The 20,566-nt window shown below is 45.1% G+C and overlaps 1 protein-coding gene across 45 annotated transcripts; it reads right to left on the bottom strand.

The window, feature by feature from the left end:
- Positions 1–2,559: 2,559 nt before the first annotated feature.
- Positions 2,560–10,345, bottom strand: LOC114449143 (clumping factor A-like). Of its 45 annotated transcripts, none has more exons than XM_028426568.1 (25): positions 10,267–10,345; positions 9,452–9,510; positions 9,305–9,322; positions 9,107–9,139; positions 8,997–9,032; positions 8,840–8,869; positions 8,476–8,511; positions 8,295–8,345; positions 8,163–8,195; positions 7,292–7,321; positions 7,129–7,170; positions 6,756–6,776; positions 6,536–6,565; positions 6,330–6,371; positions 6,157–6,177; positions 5,954–5,983; positions 5,741–5,770; positions 5,066–5,107; positions 4,894–4,914; positions 4,674–4,703; positions 4,468–4,509; positions 3,408–3,872; positions 3,260–3,319; positions 3,093–3,142; positions 2,560–2,910 (listed from the first exon to the last, which is right to left on the bottom strand). In XM_028426568.1, exons 1-24 carry the CDS (start codon positions 10,275–10,277, stop codon positions 3,132–3,134), a joined length of 1,224 nt encoding a protein of 407 aa, XP_028282369.1. In that variant the 5' UTR covers positions 10,278–10,345; the 3' UTR covers positions 2,560–2,910; positions 3,093–3,131. The 45 variants fall into 45 exon arrangements, with proteins under 45 accessions (XP_028282369.1, XP_028282465.1, XP_028282409.1 ...); XM_028426664.1 differs by having other exon boundaries at positions 3,260–3,307; XM_028426608.1 differs by having other exon boundaries at positions 4,674–4,700.
- Between the last annotated feature and the right edge of the window lie 10,221 nt (positions 10,346–20,566).

Genomic DNA, 20,566 nt, shown 5'->3' with positions numbered 1-20,566 from the left:
CGATCAGCCTGACACTAATTAGTGACACAAAACTCATTTCCTTGAGTTTCACCCGAGTGAGCGGCCACAGCTTCAGCTCTGTTGTGTGTCTGTTCAGGCTTAGAGGACGTATAGAAAGGACGCTTTATTGAACTGATACAGAGCTGCAGAGAAAAAGGCGCCAACATTCCTCCAAACTACATCCGTGACCTCCTGCCTTCTCCTCCTCCTCCTGCTCTGAAACTCAAGCACAAACCCTTCAGTGTGCAGACGTCCTCACAGTGTCGTCGTCTTAGTGAAACAAATGGTGATTATACAGCTGTGAGTTTTCATCTATGAAGCCTGTTGACGGCAAAACTTCAAATCCACTACAAGGTGAACTGTCAAACTCAAAAACTGAACAGAACACCAGGACAAACTGGAAAGTTTGCACAACCCGTGGTCCACACTGTGTACGAAACCATCGAAAAGACAAAACGTGCTATAAAGCCCATTAACCTGCTCCGCTTCTATTCTGAAGTGGGTTTCCTGCTGCCTGTGGGAATCAGGGCAGAACATGAGTCTGCATCCATCTGCTGCAGGACGTCCTGAAACCAGAACCCAGCTGGAGCCCGGCTGAACTCTGGGATCAGGTCCAGAGGAGGAATTAGGGGCACTTTAAGGTATAGTCTGGTCCAGATTGGTTCTGAATGACTGGAGCTCACCTGGACCTTTGATCTTGATGTCTGACTGAAACCAAGAGCTGTGGGACAGTCGAGAAGCAAGAACAGCAAGGGAGACGAATACTAATGAATATTCATGAAAAATATTTTCTCACATATTAAACTTAGAGAATCTTTATGGTGGTAACCATAAAACCAAAGTGATCCCAGTGACGTCCTCATTTAATCTTAGCGGAAACATTTTCAGGTGTGTGTCTCAGGTGAAGGTAAATCTCTTCTCACAGATATCAACCTATCAGCTGCTGCTATGTGAAAGTCCCCTGGACAAAGTTTTATTTTACATCTCTCTCTCTCTCTCTCTCTCTCTCTCTCTCTCTCTCACACACACACACACACAGTTATGTCAAGCTCCATTGAGTTGTCTCCTGCTATCGGCTATGGCCCCTATTAACCAATCAGAGGTCTTTTTGAAACAAACACCCTTTATGTGGCAGGAAGTGCCCCCCCGACCCCCCAGCCTGGTTAGGTGTGTGTGGGTCGGTTAACCTCTGAGGACCTGCAGGTCAGCTTTCAGCAGTTGTTTGAAAGAAACTTCATCCCTCCCAGCCCAGGAGTCAGTCTTCCACACCAGCAACCTGTGGCACCAGGTAACCCGACTCCTCCCCCTCCAACACACCTGTAATCAGCTCCAGGTGATCTGCCGTAAAATGTCAATGACCACACTGTCCTTTGTTGTCAGCGATTGCACTGACGGTGGAAAGTGTACTGTTGTGAGACAGAGGAAAGCTAAAAGTTAGAGCTGTGTTCTTTACATCCTTGTTCCTGCAGCAGAGGAATGTGGACTAGCAGCAGCATGGAGGACATCAGGAATGTGGTTTGATAGGCTGTGACTTCCTGTATGAGGAGGAACTCAACGGAGTTTAAATCACAGCAGGTTCCTCAACTTAAAAAGACGTGTGTCTGTGTAGCTGGAACCTATCCTGGAGTTTGGTTGTGTGACTACGGGTGACACCTGTGAACACTGCTAGCACTGTCCTCACTATCTGATCGACGCAATAGTTATTTAGCCTGAATATTCACGAGAAGCGGCTTCGTCTAAACCAGCTGCCTATAAAACAGACATTACGAGGTTGTTCTCACAACCTCCAGAGTGGTGAAATATAAGTAATAGTTGGTACGGAGTTTTTGAGGAAGGGTACATCTTCTTTAGAAAAGTATGCTGTGTGTCCAGTTGCCTCTTTCGTGACCTTTTGGATCCATCCATCCATCTTCAACCGCTTATCCGGGGCTGGGTAACCTCTCACCAGACACTTCCTCCAGCTCCTCTGGGGGAATCCCGAGGCGTTCCCAGGCCAGCCGAGAGACATAGTCTCTCCACCGCATCCTGGGTCTTCCCCGGGGCCTCCTCCCAGTGGGAGATGCCCGGAACACCTCCCCAGGGAGGCGTCCAGGAGGCATCCGAACCAGATGCCCGAGCCACCTCAGCTGGCTTCTCTCGATGTGGAGGAGCAGCGGCTCTACTCCGAGCTCCTCTCGGGTGACTGAGCTTCTTACCCTATCTCTAAGGGAGCGCCCAGCCACCCTTTGAAGGAAACTCATTTCGGCCGCCTGTATTCGCGATCTCATTCTTTCGGTCACTACCCAAAGCTCATGACCATTTTGGATCCAACGCTGAGTAATTTAACGACAGAAGCGTGTCATCGTATTTATTTTCCAGTAACTCCATGTTTCTTTTCTGTCTTCTTATGCAGTTACACTCATAGGTATGTAAAACAGAGCATTCATTCCAACATGCCGTCACAGTGCACTGACAGACTGTAACACTGCGTGGACAATCAGATCAACAGAAACCAGTTACTACAAACAGATGTTTAAAGTCAGCTCAGCACTGAAATAAAGACTCCGTGGGTTTCTGACAGTTCAAACTTTATTAGCAGTTCCTCTGTGTACAATCATTCTGTGCTCACCTGCTGGAAGAGCAGTGGTAACGTTTGTGAAGTAAACGATGGACTGTATGTACACGTTAAATCAGACACACAAAGCGAAACTACGATCAGCAGCTGGTTTAATGTTTGTGCAGTGAACACATCACAGAGAGGGTCGCTTGGTGGAAGGGAGGGAAATGTTTGAAAAAAAAAAAAAGAAACAACCAATCAGAACCAGGCAAAGGAGAGAAACAAACAGAAAGCCAGAGGATGAGGTTTAGTTGCAATTTAGCTTGTTGTTGTCATGGCAACAGTATTCCTCTGTGGAGGCCGTGGGCGTGGCTCTGTAAGACACAAGAAAAGAAAATACGCACATGACATCAAAGCGTTCTTAAACATTTCTCAGTGTGGCGCCTACAGGACTGTCACTCACATTTGACTAATTCTACCAGAACCCAAAACTTAGCATTGGTTCCTGTCTCTGACGGACTTGTTGGTCTCAGTGCGATGCAGAGTGTGATCCTACCTGGAGTCAGTTCGCTTCCACAGATCACGGGCTTAGCTTCTAATTTGTGGCTACAAGAAGAAAACAGGATCTTTGTTTATGTGCTAGGTCTATGTGTCGCAGCAGAAACATCAGCCGTGTGATTGGCTGTGAAGCAGTGTGTTGTCACAGCAGCATGTGGACTTTACCCGCTGTGGTGGCTGGGACGGCATCATCTGATTGGTCAGCAGGCGTTGCTGCAGCAGGAACTGAAAGGGAAATAAACAGGAAAGTGAAGCAGCAACGTAACTCTCGAAACCTCCAACAGTGCGGCTGTCCTGTTCGCGCTGAGTTTACCTTCAGTGGAGTCATGGGCGTCTGGACTCTGCTCTTCAGCTCCTTCGGTGTCAGGTATTACGGAGTCGTCTTGGATCACATCCTCTTCCTCCTTGCCGTCAGAGGCAGGCATGCCATCAGGCTCAGCTTCATCGTCAGAGGTGTCACTGTCGGACTGGCTCATCTCATTCGCTCCATCACTTGTTGTATCACCATCCTCTTTCATCTCACTCATACTGTCATCATTCTCCTCCATGAGCTCCTCTGACATATCTGTTTCACTCATCTCATCCATCTCCTCCTTCTGAAGCTCCTCCTCTTCTGCTGCTTCCTCGCTCGCTGCGTCTCCCTCCTCCACACTGTCATCATCGGTCTTGTCGTTGCTGTCCTGGTCTCCTGGAGTTCTCTCAGCATCAGAGTCAGAGTCAGAGTCAGAGTCTTCATCAGTGTCGTCATCTTTCTTCGTGTTTGTAGCATCCTCAGTATCTGCGGGTGAAAGACGATCCACACTGATATCAGGTTTAAAGACTCTGGGAACACCTGCTGCTGGTTTATGTCATAGTGGGAGGTCTGCTGCTATCAGTGAATCCTCCCCTAACCCTTGGAGCTGAGGTATGTGGTGATTGGAGGAGGTCTGGCCTTCTGATGCTCTCATTGAGCACAGACCTGATGTGTGTGTCTGCATTGTGTTATGTGTGCTGTGAACAGTGTCTGCACACCTCACACGTGATGTGGACTCATTAGATCCTCATCTTTCTGTTCTCAGCTGCTGTTGAGACCTTTCTGTTTATCGAAGTCTCTCTGCAGCAGAGAGCTCGTTAGACCATGTGATGACAGTCTGACTGAGCCTCAAGTCCTAAATGGATGATACCAACACTGCAGCCATACACCTGATGGTCACTGTTACCCAGGACTGACTCTGGGTAACATTAAGGTTGTTTCATGTTTATAACACAATCAATTGGTGAGGAGTAATACTTAGAAAACAGTAGAAACAGAAACTTTAAATGATCTCATGTTAAGGGCCCTGGTCCTCGGAGGCTCTCCTTTGTATCATGTGTGGATTGAGTGTTGTGTTTACCGTCCTCAGAGGCGTCCACCTCAGACTCCTCACTCTGGTCACCTGCACACACAGCAGTCCACAGAGCTCAGTTTAATGGCAGTGAATGGGCACCTGTGCTGCTTTTCACTGCTTTTATGTCATTAGAACATGAGGTCTGACACACAGCTGATTGACAGCTGATCTGCCTACAGTGCAGTTACATGTGGAACTGGACACTCACTGACCTTGAGCTTCAGTTGTCTCTGCTGATTCTGCTGCAACAGAGAACAGAACATGTGTTTCCTCTTGTGTTTGTCAGATCTAAGTTCCTCATTCTTTCTGCAGCTCTGAGCTTTTTCCTCCCAGCCTGACTCTGTATGTAGAAGCTTTCAACACTACAACAATCACACATAAAGTAAAGAAGGAAGGAACCCTGAAGCTACAACAGAACAGAACATGAATTACCATCAGAAGGTCCGTCATTATCTGTAGAGAGAAACATGAACATAGAGCTGTTAGCATGGACAGTAGCAGCAGTAGAACAAAATGTCCACAGCAGGTCTAATGACTCTGTCTTTCAGTCCTTAATTCTTTAGCTAATTTAAACACGTGTTGCATGAATTTGTGCTGTGTTTACCGTCTTCAGTGGTCTTCACCTCAGACTCCTCACTGAGGTCACCTGCACACACAGCAGTCCAACAGAACACAGTTTAACAGCAGTAAAACCCCTCGCTTCAATGTGAGTGGACATCAACAAAAAGCAGTTTAGAACCAGCGCTGTGATAGCCGGTATTCGTTGAAGTGGCTCACTCAGCCTGCTTCCTTGTACACGTCACCCCCTGTTCGTCGTGCTTGTCTGTGAGTTTTATGTCTTTATAAATATTAGGGATGTCCCGAGTCCGAGTCATTTGATTTCGAGTATCTGCCGATACCGAGTCCCGATCCGATCCTAGCAAAACGTGTGTGTGTGTCCAGACCGCCACGCTAGGAGATTTCACACATGCAGCGGCTCATCGAGGTCTCGAACCAGGACCTCTCGCGCCAAAAGCGACTGTCATACCCCTACACTACAGGACACAGAGCCACCCTGTACAGAAGGCGTTAACTTTGAGAGTCCTAATAAATATATTTGAGTCCTGATCGGGAGGTAATGTCCGATTCCGATCGAGTCTGAAATCACGTAATCGGGCCCGATTTCCGATCGCGTGATCGGATCGGGACATCCCTAATAAATATGGAATGAACCCTGACAGACTGACAGCGGAAGCTCCCTCATGGTTTACAGAACAGTTGAAACTCTGGACACACTGACCGTGAGCTTCAGTTGTCTCCGCTGATTCTGCTGCAACAGAAAACAGAACATGGTTCTTAGACATTTATTGTCCACATTGTGTATCAGAGATGACTCTTGTTGACGACTGTTAGACATTAGTAATCTGTTTCAGGTGATAGGCACCGCTTCAGTTTCAATGCAGCCCAGCAGATCTTTAATATAAGCCACTTCAGTATAAAACAGGACACACACCTTTAGTTTCCGTTGCCTCTGCTGATTCTGCTGGAACAGAAGACAGAAAACGTCTTTTAGAGACTGTTTGTAGCGACAGCTTTTGGAAAGTTCCTGCATTTTAGTAATCATTATTAGTTACTGGTGACTTCTTTCAAAGGTAAATCAATTACTTTGCCTGTTACTATAAAGAGTTACTGAGCAAAGATGGAAAGACAAATTACCGTCAGCAGGATCAACCAGTTCTGTGGAGACAAACATGTGTTAGCGTGAAGCTGTTAGCGTGTGCAGGCCCAGTAGCACTAACGGTTCTGTCCACAGCTCCCACCAGTTCTTATTCATCTTTATTTAGTACTTCATTCTTTAGTTCATTGTGTGGATTGAGTGTTGTGTTTACCATCCTCAGAGGCGTCCACCTCAGACTCCTCACTCTGGTCACCTGCACACACAGCAGTCCACAGAGCTCAGTTTAATGGCAGTGAATGGGCACCTGTGCTGCTTTTCACTGCTTTTATGTCATTAGAACATGAGGTCTGACACACAGCTGATTGACAGCTGATCTGCCTACAGTGCAGTTACATGTGGAACTGGACACTCACTGACCTTGAGCTTCAGTTGTCTCTGCTGATTCTGCTGCAACAGAGAACAGAACATGTGTTTCCTCTTGTGTTTGTCAGATCTAAGTTCCTCATTCTTTCTGCAGCTCTGAGCTTTTTCCTCCCAGCCTGACTCTGTATGTAGAAGCTTTCAACACTACAACAATCACACATAAAGTAAAGAAGGAAGGAACCCTGAAGCTACAACAGAACAGAACATGAATTACCATCAGAAGGTCCGTCATTATCTGTAGAGAGAAACATGAACATAGAGCTGTTAGCATGGACAGTAGCAGGCTACAGAAGCAGTTTCTATCAGCAGGGCTGGGCAGCAGATTGTTACCAGTGATACATTTCTAGTGTGGACCAGACCACTGGTGTTTGTGACAGAGTGACAGGTGTAATACTTGTGATGAGGACGTAGCAGTGGTACTATTGATAACAGCAGCAGTGGAACTGATGGAAGTATTGGTTGTGAAACGTGTAGAATCAGGAACAGATGTGTGTTCAGACAGGACCAGTACCAGCAGCAGTGCTGGCAGCTGCTAAGATTCATTTCATAGTTTGATGAGCATAGATGAAGTATTATGTTGTGTTTACCATCCTCAGAGGCGTCCACCTCAGACTCCTGACTCTGGTCACCTGCACACACAGCAGGCCACAGAGCTCAGTTTAATGGCAGTGAATGGGCACCTGTGCTGCTTTTCACTGCTTTTATGTCATTAGAACATGAAGTTACATGTGGAACTGGACACACACTGACCTTGAGCTTCAGTTGTCTCTGCTGATTCTGCTGCAACAGAGAACAGAACATTTTTTTATACAAGTTTTTTATACTGATCACTGTGTCTGGACAGTGATCAGTTTCTGTTTTCAGACTTTCTGTGCCTACAGCACACAGCAGGTTGATGACAGTGTGCTGATGTTAGCGCTCACAGTTTATGTTATCAGGCACTCCGGGAACTTTCAGGCCTTCAGTCGTGTTCTGGCCGACCATGAGTGACACACTGGAGCAGGAGCTCCATTATTAATCCAGCATGGCTGCCAGAGCAGTGTGGCTCTGCAGCTGAGCACCGGCAGGTTGGGTGGAGCTGGGTGATCATTGGACGATCAAGCTGCCTCCCAACATGTCGTTCAGTTTGCTCCGCCCTGCCTCTCAGCTTCAACCACCGAGCTATAGGACGGAGGTTTGGACTGCTTTCTTTATTAGCTACATATTCAAACTTCAGACTCGTCCTTTTACTTTCGATACTGGAATACATTTTAACTTTTAATACTTAAGTACTACTTCAATACTTCTACTTGAGTATGGTGCTTAAACGTGAGTCATTCTGCAGTATTCAGTGTTCTTTGTACATCTCTGAGATCAGCATAGGTCAGCATGGATGTATAATAATTCCTCTTTAGTCACAAATCGTGGAGCATAACATAATTCTATGTCAGTGCAGGCTTCTCATGGGAGAGCTCAGAGTGGGTACATATGTGTTGCTGCCATGTAAATGTAAGTTAACAGCTCTTTAATTGTGGAAAGTTTAAAGGTTTTGTTATCACAGCTTTTCTGCCTGGATGTAATGATAGTTGAACATCAATGTAGTATTACGTTGAAAAGCCTTGTATACACATAAACAGTTTACCTTCGCTCTGCTCAGGGGAAGCTTTGCTGTCATCTGTGGAGTCAAACATGTTTCATAGTGATGATTCATGTCAGCTGTTCGTCACCAGTTCTGTGTCTTTACTGGTGTTTCTTGATGAATGCTCCTTCCTACCTTCAGAGTTGTCCATCACAGAACTACTGTCATGTCTGTCATCTGAGTCAGCTTAGGGAAAAGATAGACTGATGTTACTTCTATTATTATACTACTATTTAAAACATATTGACAGATGTAACACGACCTACAATAAAACAGACTCATAGGAATGTCAAGCTTAATAAAGTTCATCACTCACCTGGTGATTCAGTGGTCTCATCTGATTCTGAGGGAGCTGAAACACAGACAGGTAAACAGACAGACAGGTAAACAGACAGGTAAACAGACAGGCAGGTAAACAGACAGGCAGGTAAACAGACAGGTAAACAGACAGACATGTAAACAGACAGGTCAACAGACAGGTAAACAGACAGACAGGTAAACAGACAGGTAAACAGACAGGTAAACAGACAGACAGGTAAACAGACAGGTAAACAGACAGACAGGTAAACAGACAGGTAAACAGACAGACAGGTAAACAGACAGGTAAACAGACAGACAGGTAAACAGACAGACAGGTAAACAGACAGGTGTACAGACAGACAGGTAAACAGACAGTATACCTTCAGTTTGTTCTTTGCTGTCAGAAGCATCTGTGGGGGAAACAATGAGTACTGACATTTGTGTATATCGTGTGTATATCGTGTGTATATTGTGTGTATATTGTGTGTATATTGTGTGTATATCGTGTGTATATTGTGTAGTTCTGCAGTGTCTTACCTGGTTGTGCTGTCACGGGTGTATCTGTACCATGTCCTAAAACCACAATTGAATTATTCATCATGACCTTCTAAGCCTTCTGTGAGGGATTGTGTGTCTGCGTGTGTTACCGTTCAGGTGTGTCAGCAGTTGTGCAGTTCTCTCTGAAACAAACAACAATCTAGATCAGGTGAAACTTGTTGTTTTTTTGTTGGTACTGTGTAATGACCACAGCAGCCTGAAGGGGGCAGAGTTTTGACTGTTTGACTTCAAACAGGCTCCGAGCGAAGCTCGGATTGAATCTGTTCCTGTGATTGAGCGGGACATACCGTCATCCGTCGATTCCTCTGAGAAACAAAGACGACAAAACACAATGAAAAGTTAGACCGAAGGGTTCATCCTCTTTACGATGAGCAACCAGAAATAAAGTACGATAACGATGAATGTTAGTGATAAGAAGATCATTGATTACTTACTGTTGACAGGAGCTGCAAGAGAAACAGCAGTGAGCGCACAAAGCAGCAACACAACAGACCTGTAACACACAGACACACACTTTAAGAGGTCTTCGATGCAGAGTGAATGGACTGAGAGGAACCCAAAGGGTTAAATGAGCCTTTCTTTGTGTTTCTTCTTGAGCAAAAAACACAAAGCATCTGTTCTTGTTCCGACGGTAAGAGACAAACGGGCTGCAGGAGAAAGCTGTAGAGTTCGTGATGGGACTGAAATGCCCAGTGAGAGAGAGGCAGCCTCAGCCCGGAGGCACGCTGCACACAGGCCGACAAATAAAACACAACAATCAGCAACACAACAAATACACGTCCTGGACTTAAAACACACTTTATGCACTGTCTTTGCAGGGAGACAAATGTTGTCAGAAAAAAAGTCAAATAGGGATTTTAAAGGAGTTTAAGGATCGATTCTTTTTAACTAGACACTTAAAACAAATACAGAAATGTTTTTAAAGTTTGATTTACTAAAGAGCACAAAATGTTCCCATATATATACATATATATACATGTATATATATATATATACATGTATATACATATATATACATGTATATACATGTATATATATGTATATACATGTATATACATATATATACATGTATATACATATGTATATACATGTATATACATGTATATACATATATATACATGTATATACATATATATACATGTATATACATATATATACATGTATATACATATATATACATGTATATACATATATATACATATATATCGGGTTTTAAGCTGAACTAAGACACTTCATAAGACAAACTCACCAGTGCAGCATGTTGTTGTCAGCAGGTCCACAGAAGACAGACTTTGATCAGATCACACTTCAGTGTTTGTTGAGTTTCTGAACTCGGCTGAAACGGAGCGGCAGCTTTTTATACTTAGGCTCCGCCTCCTCCTCCTCCTCCTCCTCCTCCTCCTCCTCCCTCCCCTCCTCTCTGTCATCCTCACCTGAATGTCTGCACTTCAGTCCATTCAGTGTGATCTGTTGCAGCGTATCAAGTGGCTGCATGTGCTCATCACAGTCTGCAGCGGTTAGCTCCGTCAGTCACAAGGATCCTTTCTGCCCCCTGGGCCTGCGAGGCTCGAGCCAGGACCAAGTAAAGACACTGCAAGGATAGACTCTCTACAGACGATTGAAGAACTGAACATGTAAAAGTATGATGTTACATGCACATGTTCAAACAGAAGTAGGGAGCTGCTGGTTCCTCCTGTTTTTATTGACACAACATTCAGCATCAAGCTGAGTCACACCATCACTGAGGCCCCTGTCTAGATATATAATGCATACAGCTACAGCCTGATCTTCTTCAGTCCCAGTCCAGAGACCCAGAGAGCCAGAGACCCAGAGAGCCAGAGCTTTCTCGGTCACCTGGAATCTTTACGCTGTGAGGTACACCAGGCTTCAAACATGAATATATGCATTGCTATGGTTACACTACACCCAAGTCTGACAGAGTAGTGTGTACATGTGATGAAACGGTGACACTCATCTGATACACGCCTGCAGCACATGAAGCTGTGACACACTAACGTTAATGCAAAGATCACAGTGTAGTTCATAGTGTTACATGTGTGTGTTATAGTGTAGACAGCTGTCAGCGTGTGTTGTGTATGTGACTGTGAGAGGCTCTTCAAGCCGCCATCTTAAAGAGAGGCGTCAGAAACCCTGAGCTGGTCCTGTAAACACACAGCAGCTCCACACTGCTGCTGGTCCAGCCTCCTCCGAGCCTTCACAGGGTGAAGACCACCTTAAGAGTTGATGTGACTGATTCCCGTTCACTGTCTGCAGTGATTTCCATGATGGAAGCATGGTAACAATACTGCACTTTTTCAGCACACTGTTTCCTTGTAAGTGACGCCTTCTGGGAAAAACCCTCAACCTGCCAAACAAGAAAACTGCTGTTTTTCTCAGTTTGTTCCTGGATCCTTGATCACACAGGTCCGCTTCCTGCTGAGCCCATCAGCTGCCATCACCAACGCTATCCTTATACAAACACGAAGCCGAATGTTCCTCTGATCATGAAAAGGGAAAAGGTCCTCGCACAGATTCAGGAGAGAGGTCATCTGAGGACAGAAAACACTGAAAGAAAGAGAAAAGGATAAATCTGTCAGTGTGTTTGTGTGTGTGTGTGTGTGTCAGCAAGCTAACAGCCTCTAAGTAGGTCCGGGGTTCTCTTCTGAGAAATCAGCTGAGTCTCAGTTTGGGGAGGGAAAGACACCAGGGGACAGGAAGCGTCCGGACAATGGCAGTAGAGTCATGTGACCTCTGGAGGTGATGAACAGGTTCAATGTAGATAAAACACGATAACAGCTGCAGGAATGTTTGTTCCTGGATATTTTACCTGAAGGCGTCTTGATCACTTCTGTTGATTTGAATGTTCGTCCGGTCACTTACTCTGAAGTAAATATAAAAAGTGTGAAACACAGATGGAGCCTCAGCCTCAGCCTCAGCCTCTGTCTCTGTCTCTGTCTCTGTCTCTGTCTCAGCCTCTGTCTCAGCCTCTGCCTCTGCCTCTGCCTCTGTCTCTGTCTCTGTCTCTGTCTCAGCATCAGCCTCTGTCTCTGTCTCTGTCTCTGTCTCTGTCTCTGTCTCTGTCTCAGCCTCAGCCTCAGCCTCTGTCTCTGTCTCTGTCTCTGTCTCTGTCTCAGCATCAGCCTCTATCTCTGTCTCTGTCTCTGTCTCTGTCTCTGTCTCAGCCTCAGCCTCAGCCTCTGTCTCTGTCTCAGCATCAGCCTCTGTCTCTGTCTCAGCCTCAGCCTCTGTCTCAGCCTCTGCCTCTGCCTCTGCCTCTGTCTCTGTCTCTGTCTCTGTCTCAGCATCAGCCTCTGTCTCTGTCTCAGCCTCTGCCTCTGCCTCTGCCTCTGTCTCTATCTCTGTCTCTGTCTCTGTCTCTGTCTCAGTCTCAGCCTCAGCCTCAGCCTCAGCCTCAGCCTCTATCTCTGTCTCTATCTCTGTCTCTGTCTCTGTCTCTGTCTCTGTCTCTGTCTCTGTCTCAGCCTCTATCTCTGTCTCTGTCTCTGTCTCTGTCTCTCTCTGTCTCTGTCTCTGTCTCAGCCTCAGCCTCTATCTCTGTCTCTATCTCTGTCTCTGTCTCTGTCTCAGCCTCAGCCTCAGCCTCTATCTCTGTCTCTGTCTCTGTCTCTGTCTCTCTTTGTCTCTGTCTCTGTCTCTGTCTCAGCCTCAGCCTCTATCTCTGTCTCTATCTCTGTCTCTGTCTCTGTCTCTGTCTCTGTCTCAGCCTCAGCCTCTATCTCTGTCTCTGTCTCTGTCTCTGTCTCTGTCTCTCTCTGTCTCTGTCTCTGTCTCTGTCTCAGCCTCAGCCTCTATCTCTGTCTCTGTCTCTGTCTCTGTCTCTGTCTCTCTCTGTCTCAGCCTCTGTCTCAGCCTCAGCCTCTGCCTCTGCCTCTGTCTCTGTCTCACTGACTCATTTTAAAAGAAATTCAAGACAAACAACATTTTTCATTGTGTTGAACTAAACTGCTGAGAGCTGCTGTTTGTTTCTGCAGCAACAGCTTCAACTAAACAAGTATGTAACACAGACACACAGACACATGCACACACACAGGCACACACACACACGTGCACACATGCACAGACACACACACACACACACACACAGAGACAGACACACAGACACACACATGCACACAGACACACACACACACAGACACATGCACACACACAGAATACAGACACACACACACACGCAGACACACACACACACACAGACACACACACAGACACATGCACACACACAGACACACACACAGACATACAGACACACACACAGACACACACACAGACATACAGACACACACACACACAGACACCACACACACACAGACACACACACATGCACACACACAGACAGACACATGCACACACACACAGACACACACACACACACATACACACACACAGACACACACACACATGCACACACACAGACCCACACACAGACACACACACACACACACATGCACACACACACAGACACACACACACAAACAGACACACACACAAACAGACACACACACACACACACACACACAGATCTGCTGTCACAATCCCTTGAATACACAGCAGTGGTGTCTGGAGCCACAGAGTAAAGTGATGCTTCTCATGAAAGCTGCATGTTTGATCATTGAGCTGCTGTTAACATGACTCTAGTGGTGCACTGACTTATTTCCCCATCAGGTCCCAGGCCTGTGTTCCCGGAACAGAAATCATTCCATTATCTGTCCTCCAGGAGGTGCTACACAGCAAAGTTAGGTTTTTACTTCCATCACTCAGTGAAGTTGACAGCTTCAGTTTAGTTATTGATGAACACTTGAAGTGACCCATGAAAAACCAGCTCAGTAATTCCATGTGGACAGGAGCAGAGGTCAGGGGTCAAGTGTTCAGTTTAACTTTATTAAAATAAGATAAAAGGAACAAACAGAAGAAGGGAACACCACAAGCAGCTTTAATACTCTGAGGTATGTGAGTGTCTAACTTTATGACACCTTCCAGGGCCCAGATGAAAGCGTGTATCTGGGGCCTTCCTACAGAGGACAACAACAAAAATCAAAAAAGTCACATGGTGGTTTGTTATCGTCTGATGCACCAGTTTAATGTTTCATTCAAATATCAAAGACAAACTCACAAACAGCAGATCAGTATTCACAGCTGTGATTTCATACGGTGACCCTTATCTCCCAGATGTCTGATCTGCATCCTGGACACTGGCATTTGTTGTGGTCAGACACCCAATCAGAAGGCTTGCTGTGTCTGCAGTCAGGTTCGTTTTCAGTGAGAGTAAAGGGAACACGATGCTGCACGTGTTTTATCTTCCACATGCGTGTTCATACAGTGCCTGTGAGTTTCTGGGAGTACATACGATCACATGTGTGTGTGATAGGTTACATATTTCTGCATTATCATGTGATCATTGTGTGCTACTGCTGATGAGTTATATCTGGCGACGATTGGTCCTGGATCGCCTCTTGGATGTTCGGCTCCTCACCAGAGCCTTTGGCTGGGGGATGATTGGCTGTGGTGGAAGCGCCGGGCTTTGAAGGACATGGGCGGGGTTTGGATGGCTGTGGGCGGGACTCTGAGGTTTGGCCGAGCGAGGGCTGAACTTTTTCCTCCCTGCCTCTTCAGAGTCGGCGCTTTCATCGTCTGTTAGACCAAAACCAAAGGAAATAGCTGAGTGACAGTTTTAATGCTGGTGAGTTCAGCCTCCACTACCTCCTAGCTCAGTATGTTTTCTAGTTAGAAGACAAGTCTGCTGATTTAGTCTTAATTGTTATAGCATTATTATTGTTTATTGTTAACATATGACAGAATAAATGGCAGAGATTCATATATACACCACAGCTCCACAGCCACAGGGTTCCTACTGGACTTATTCATTATTACTTTATTTGTTTAGTTCCATAGTGAGTAAAGGTGCTGCTGTCTTACCGTCTTCTTCCTCCACACTGTTTGCTGCTACAGCTGGTTCTGCAATCAATCAGTCAGTCAATCAATCAGTCAATCAATCAATGAATCAATCAATCAGTCAGTAAATCAGTCGGTCAGTAAATCAATCAGTCAGTCAGTAAATCAGTCAGTAAATCAGTCAGTCAGTAAATCAGTCAGTAAATCAGTCAGTCAGTAAATCAGTCAGTCAGTAAATCAATCAGTCAGTCAGTCAGTAAATCAGTCAGTCAGTAAATCAGTCAGTTAATCAGTCAGTCATTCAGTAAATCAGTCAGTCAGTCAGTAAATCAATCAGTCAGTAAATCAGTCAGTTAATCAGTCAGTCATTCAGTAAATCAGTCAGTCAGTCAGTAAATCAATCAGTCAGTAAATCAGTCAGTTAATCAGTCAGTAAATCAGTCAGTCAGTCAGTAAATCAATCAGTCAGTAAATCAGTCAGTTAATCAGTCAGTAAATCAGTCAGTCAGTCAGTAAATCAGTCAGTCAGTCAGACAGTAAAACAGTCAGTCAGTCAGTCAGTAAAACAGTCAGTCAGTCAGTAAATCAGTCAGTCAGTCAGTAAAACAGTCAGTCAGTCAGTCAGTAAATCAGTCAGTCAGTCAGACAGTAAAACAGTCAGTCAGTCAGTCAGTAAAACAGTCAGTCAGTCAGTAAATCAGTCAGTCAGTCAGTCAGTCAGTAAATCAGTCAGTCAGTCAGTAAAACAGTCAGTCAGTCAGTCAGTAAATCAGTCAGTCAGTCAGTCAGTCAGTCAGTAAAACAGTCAGTCAGTCAGTCAGTCAGTCAGTAAATCAGTCAGTCAGTCAGTCAGTCAGTCAGAAGTTAACTCAGATGTTCCATAGTTGTAAAGATGACACGTACCAGAGGCAGTCACCTGATTGGCTGTTGGAGCTGACAGAAAAACACATTCAAATCAAATGAATGAATGAAGAGGTCCAATGATCGGTTTCTACAGTAAACTGTGAGGATGAGTGAAAATACATGAAACCACAAAGTTGTTCTCACTGTCTGCTGTCTCTGAACTGGAGCTGCTGATGTCTGAAACACATGTGGACAGGTGAACGAGTGAATGACGATTGAAGCTGTGTAACACAGAATGTTCATGTCAGCGCTCCGTCCCTACCTGATGGCCCTCCTCCATAAGTGTGGGAATCATCTGGAATCAAGGAAGTAAGGATGTTTCCGTCATGCTGAGTTGTGATTGTGCATCACCAGTGTAAACAGTTTATGTAGTAACTCCCTACAACATGCATTGTTGTGTTTAGTGTCCTGTGAAGGACTGATGCAGGCAGAGACTTTCACTGACATGTAATGTCCTTGTTGGAATGTATTATTGTACGAGCTGCAGGCGTTGGTTGAGCTCTCGTCTATGGTTTGAAAAATCTGCAGAAACCCACATGGACAAACCAATGCACAATATGATGTGCACACAATAACTACAGAAGTTACACATTTGTGTTTAATGGTTATTCTGTCATCTCTGATTCCCCAAGTTCAGTCAAACTTTTGATCATGAAGCTTGTTTTGGTTCAGGTGTTGGGATTTGTGGAGCTGCCTATGAAGTTATGTCAAGCTGAAAAAAGCCTCATCTTTTATGCACATGGTCATGATGTAAACTGTAAAAAATAAAGGCAGTAAATGAGTTTTTGAGGTCTTACCAGGCTGGTCTGGAGAGACAGCATTCATGCTCTCTGGAACAACAACAACAACACTTCAGTCAGAATGTCCGGTTGAGTTGCAGTGAGAGGGTTAGGGTGTACTCACCTGTGGGAGCTTCATCAGACGTTGAATCTTTATCTGACAGACAGGCGAGACAGGTCAGAGACAGACAGGTGCAGTCAGCGTGCATGTGTATGGGACAAAGACATGAGTTACCTGTTGACACGGCTTGTATTGCAGCATCTGTGAACGGCAACATTTCGTTATAAAGTCACATACAGATGTGATGTGGGATCATGAATCACTTCTGAGCTCACCGTTGGAGTCGAGGTCTCCCTCCACCAGCAGGACGAACAGAGAGAACAGAAGGACAAAGTTCCTGGAACAAACAAATCCTCAGAGCGGGCTCATCATACAGAGATCACACCGAGCGCTCGGCGGATTTGATGCTGTCGCACGGCACTTTTAACTGTATGTTAATACAGCTGTGCTTAATAATCGGGATAGAAAAATACTCCAAATATTTATACACATACATTTAACTAATCACAAATTTCAGCCAATGGGCTGCCAGGACACGATGACACTGAAAGGAAACCTGCTGCATTTTTGGCGTTGATGTGCAAAGATCAAGAAGCTTTAAAAGGGTTAGGGTAACACACAGATCGCCTCTGTTTCCATGCTCACTGTTGATTTTGATTCGTGTGTGTGTGTGTGAGAGGATGCACCTACCTGGTGAGCATGGTGCTGTGAGGTCAGACAGGTCCCTGATCGGTTACGACGGGTAGGCGCAGGTGAACGCTCGGCAGGCAGGTGGCGGTTACAGTACTTCAGGATTGGGCTGCAGGAATCTTCTGGCTCGTAGCGTCTGGCGGTGGTTTATATATCTGCCTAAATGTCACCGGGACAGAGGACGGACCTCAGTGTGTGTTTGTTAGTGTGTGTGTGTGCGGCAGGTTCAGGTTTCTATGTGAATGTTCGACAGGCGGAGGTGAAGAAGACTCACTGACCCACAGGTTTTTCTGTATTTGTGAGGACGAAGGCTGAACCCTACTTTAACTTGAGACACAGATGACCTCCTCTGTGTGTTCATAAGATATGAAGAGGCAACATATTTATTTTCCCGAGTGTCTGAAGTAACTTCTAACATCTTTTATGCCTCGAAGTTGGATTTGATTCTTGAGTAAATCCAACAGATGTCAACAGTCATTCTAAAAGAATAATTCTGAAAGAGTTGTTTTCATGTCGCAAAAGATTTAATGACACAGTTTAAAACTAAAATGCAACAATGCCAGGACAACCCACACACACCCACACACACAGTCTTTGTGGAATTTCCTGGCGTCCTCACAGTTCAGGGAATCCCCCATCGAACAAACACACATAGTCTGGACATTAGCAGCAGGTCGAGTTTCACAGGACTCAGATGCTCTGATAGAACCTGAACAACAATCAGAGCAGAACAATAACGCTTTACCTGGAACCAGATCCACCACAGACCTGAAGCACCACACTGACCACTGCAGATCTGACCCACCGGACTAACCAGAACCAGTTCTGAACTTCACCAACTCAAGAAGTCCGTAACAACTGGTCAGGCGTCCAGCCCGGAAAAAACACACGTCTTGGCTAGGGACAATCCCGTCTTATTCACATGTTATGATGTCACTAAGCTGTCCCGCTGTATTGCTTCATACATCGGTTCAATACAAAGGTGTTTTTGTCTGGATCAGTAACACACCTGTTAGCAGCTGTTTATCAACCTTATGTCTTCTGCTCGCTTACTGCCAGAGCCAGGAGAAACAGTCGTACACAGGTCTGTGTGTGTGTGCTGTAAAGAAAAAGCTGGTGAAATGGCTTCTGTCCCTGGAGATACCCCCTCTAACAGACACACACTGATAATGGTGGGGGTGGTTAAAGGGGGCAGTGGGGAGGTTCGGGGGTTTCGGAGGGTTGTGTGGTATTTGAGTATCAAAGCCTCTTCTGTCTGAAAACGTCTTTCTGTGTAAACGGAGAGTCGGCTGAACGGCTGAAGAAGCTTTTTAAAGCAGCGCTGCTTCATTCAGCAGCGCTGCAGCTTTGAAACACTGTAAGGTCAGATTTACATGTTTATAGAGCCTTCCATCCATTAATCAGTCCATCCATTCCTTTCACCCATCCATCCTCCATCCTGTGTCTGTCTGAAGGCGCCCCTCCACAGCAGCAGAAGAGATGGACCTGAAACAGAGGATGACCATAGGAAACACTACAGCATTCATCAAGCTGCTCCAGAGTGGAGGCACCACGATATTAAAACAAGACAATTAGACCAGACGGCCAAACTTATGACCGTGCGACATTCACAGAAGCTAGAGTTGACCCAAAGACTGGGGGTTTTCATCAATATGTTCACATGGATTGTTAGAAGAACATAAAATACTCAACCTGAGTTAGACTGAGTCGCATCACAAGCATATAGCACATGTACGTTTGGTCCCACCGGCCTCTTCCATCCTTAGATCGTCCACTCAAGGTCTCCCTCCACCAGGCCTTGTGCCCACGGTGTCCAGCCAATGGCTTCCTTCGCCTTCGTCCCCTCATGATTATTTCCTGTTTGAAGAATCTGAACCCCTTTATGTTACATGTTGATCTAATGGATTGTGAGACTAGAGGTCAAACTCCTCTTGCTGGATATGAATATGTCATGTGACCAAACAGAGTGACCTTGTAAAGGGCATGTCCTCTGAGATGTTTTAGGGTCTTTTCATGAAAAATTCCAAAGTTATTAGTTTTTGGATTCTTGCTAACTGATCTTTGGAGTGAGTTGGTGAGGGCACCGTTGGACAACAGCGAGCCAGAGTGTCTGCCAGCAGGGTAATAAGTCTCATCTCTCAGATCGCCATCAGCAGGATGAATTACAGACATACCAGACAGGATCACTGCATGAAAGTGATCCAGGATCAGCTGATATGAAACTGAAGCACACTGTGTCTGTCCACATCAAGTCATCCACTCAGAAATAAGAGCGTTCATACACATCAGCACACATCAGGACCACTGACATCAAATCAAAGCTGACCTGCATACACAGAAATCTTCACATGAGCAGAAGCAGCCTGGTGTGTTTTTGCTCATCGTTGGGAACATGACATGAAGGCTCCGGTGTGTAGCTTCACAGCCAAACAAAAACCACTGTTTCATCATTTTTAGGAGTCAAAAACTCACAATGTGTGTGTGAACCTTAGCAGAAACACCAGAGGGCAAACTGACTGCTGCCCTGCTCTATCAGGCTCACTCTCTGTGATAATTATCAGAGGTGGCTGAGTCAGTGACGCTCCAGCATCTGTGCCCAGAAAGAGGAGCTGCAGGTCCCCCTGCTGGAGTTCATTGCATTTAAGACACGCTGGAAGAAGTCCCTTCTTTTATCCTTTCTGAAAAAATCAGCTTCTTTAGTTTTGTGTCTCATCCTGGCCAGGTGTGAGTGTCCTGGCTGCTGGGTCTAATAATAATAATAATAATAATAATAATAATAATCAAGAATCTTTATTGTCACTATGCAAGGCACAAAGAAATTTTCTTTAGCAGCTCGTGGCTTAAGGCACACAGGAATGAAAAAAGGCAAAATATATCTAAATAAATATAAAATAGAATACAGAATAAAAGCAGTAAAACTAACAGTGCAAATTAACTTTTTTTAAAGTGAGCAGTGTGAATATATCGCAGCATTGTTCAAAAGTACAGTCTGTCTGTGTACAGACTTATTGCTCAGTCTTTGGGTGGGATGTGTCTGGGAAAGTGGGCTGATTCACAGCTCTGGGGAAGAAGCTGTGAATCATAATAATAACAATAACAATAATAATAATATTAATAACAATAATAATAATAATAATATGAATAATAATAACAACATCAACAACAATAATAGCAATAACAATAACAATAATAATACTACTACTAAT

Source organism: Parambassis ranga, chromosome 2 (genome assembly GCF_900634625.1).
Source record: "Parambassis ranga chromosome 2, fParRan2.1, whole genome shotgun sequence".
NCBI lineage: Eukaryota > Metazoa > Chordata > Actinopteri > Ambassidae > Parambassis > Parambassis ranga.
The sequence above is the reverse complement of the archived record's forward strand: the minus strand, read 5'-3'. Positions and strand labels throughout refer to the sequence as shown.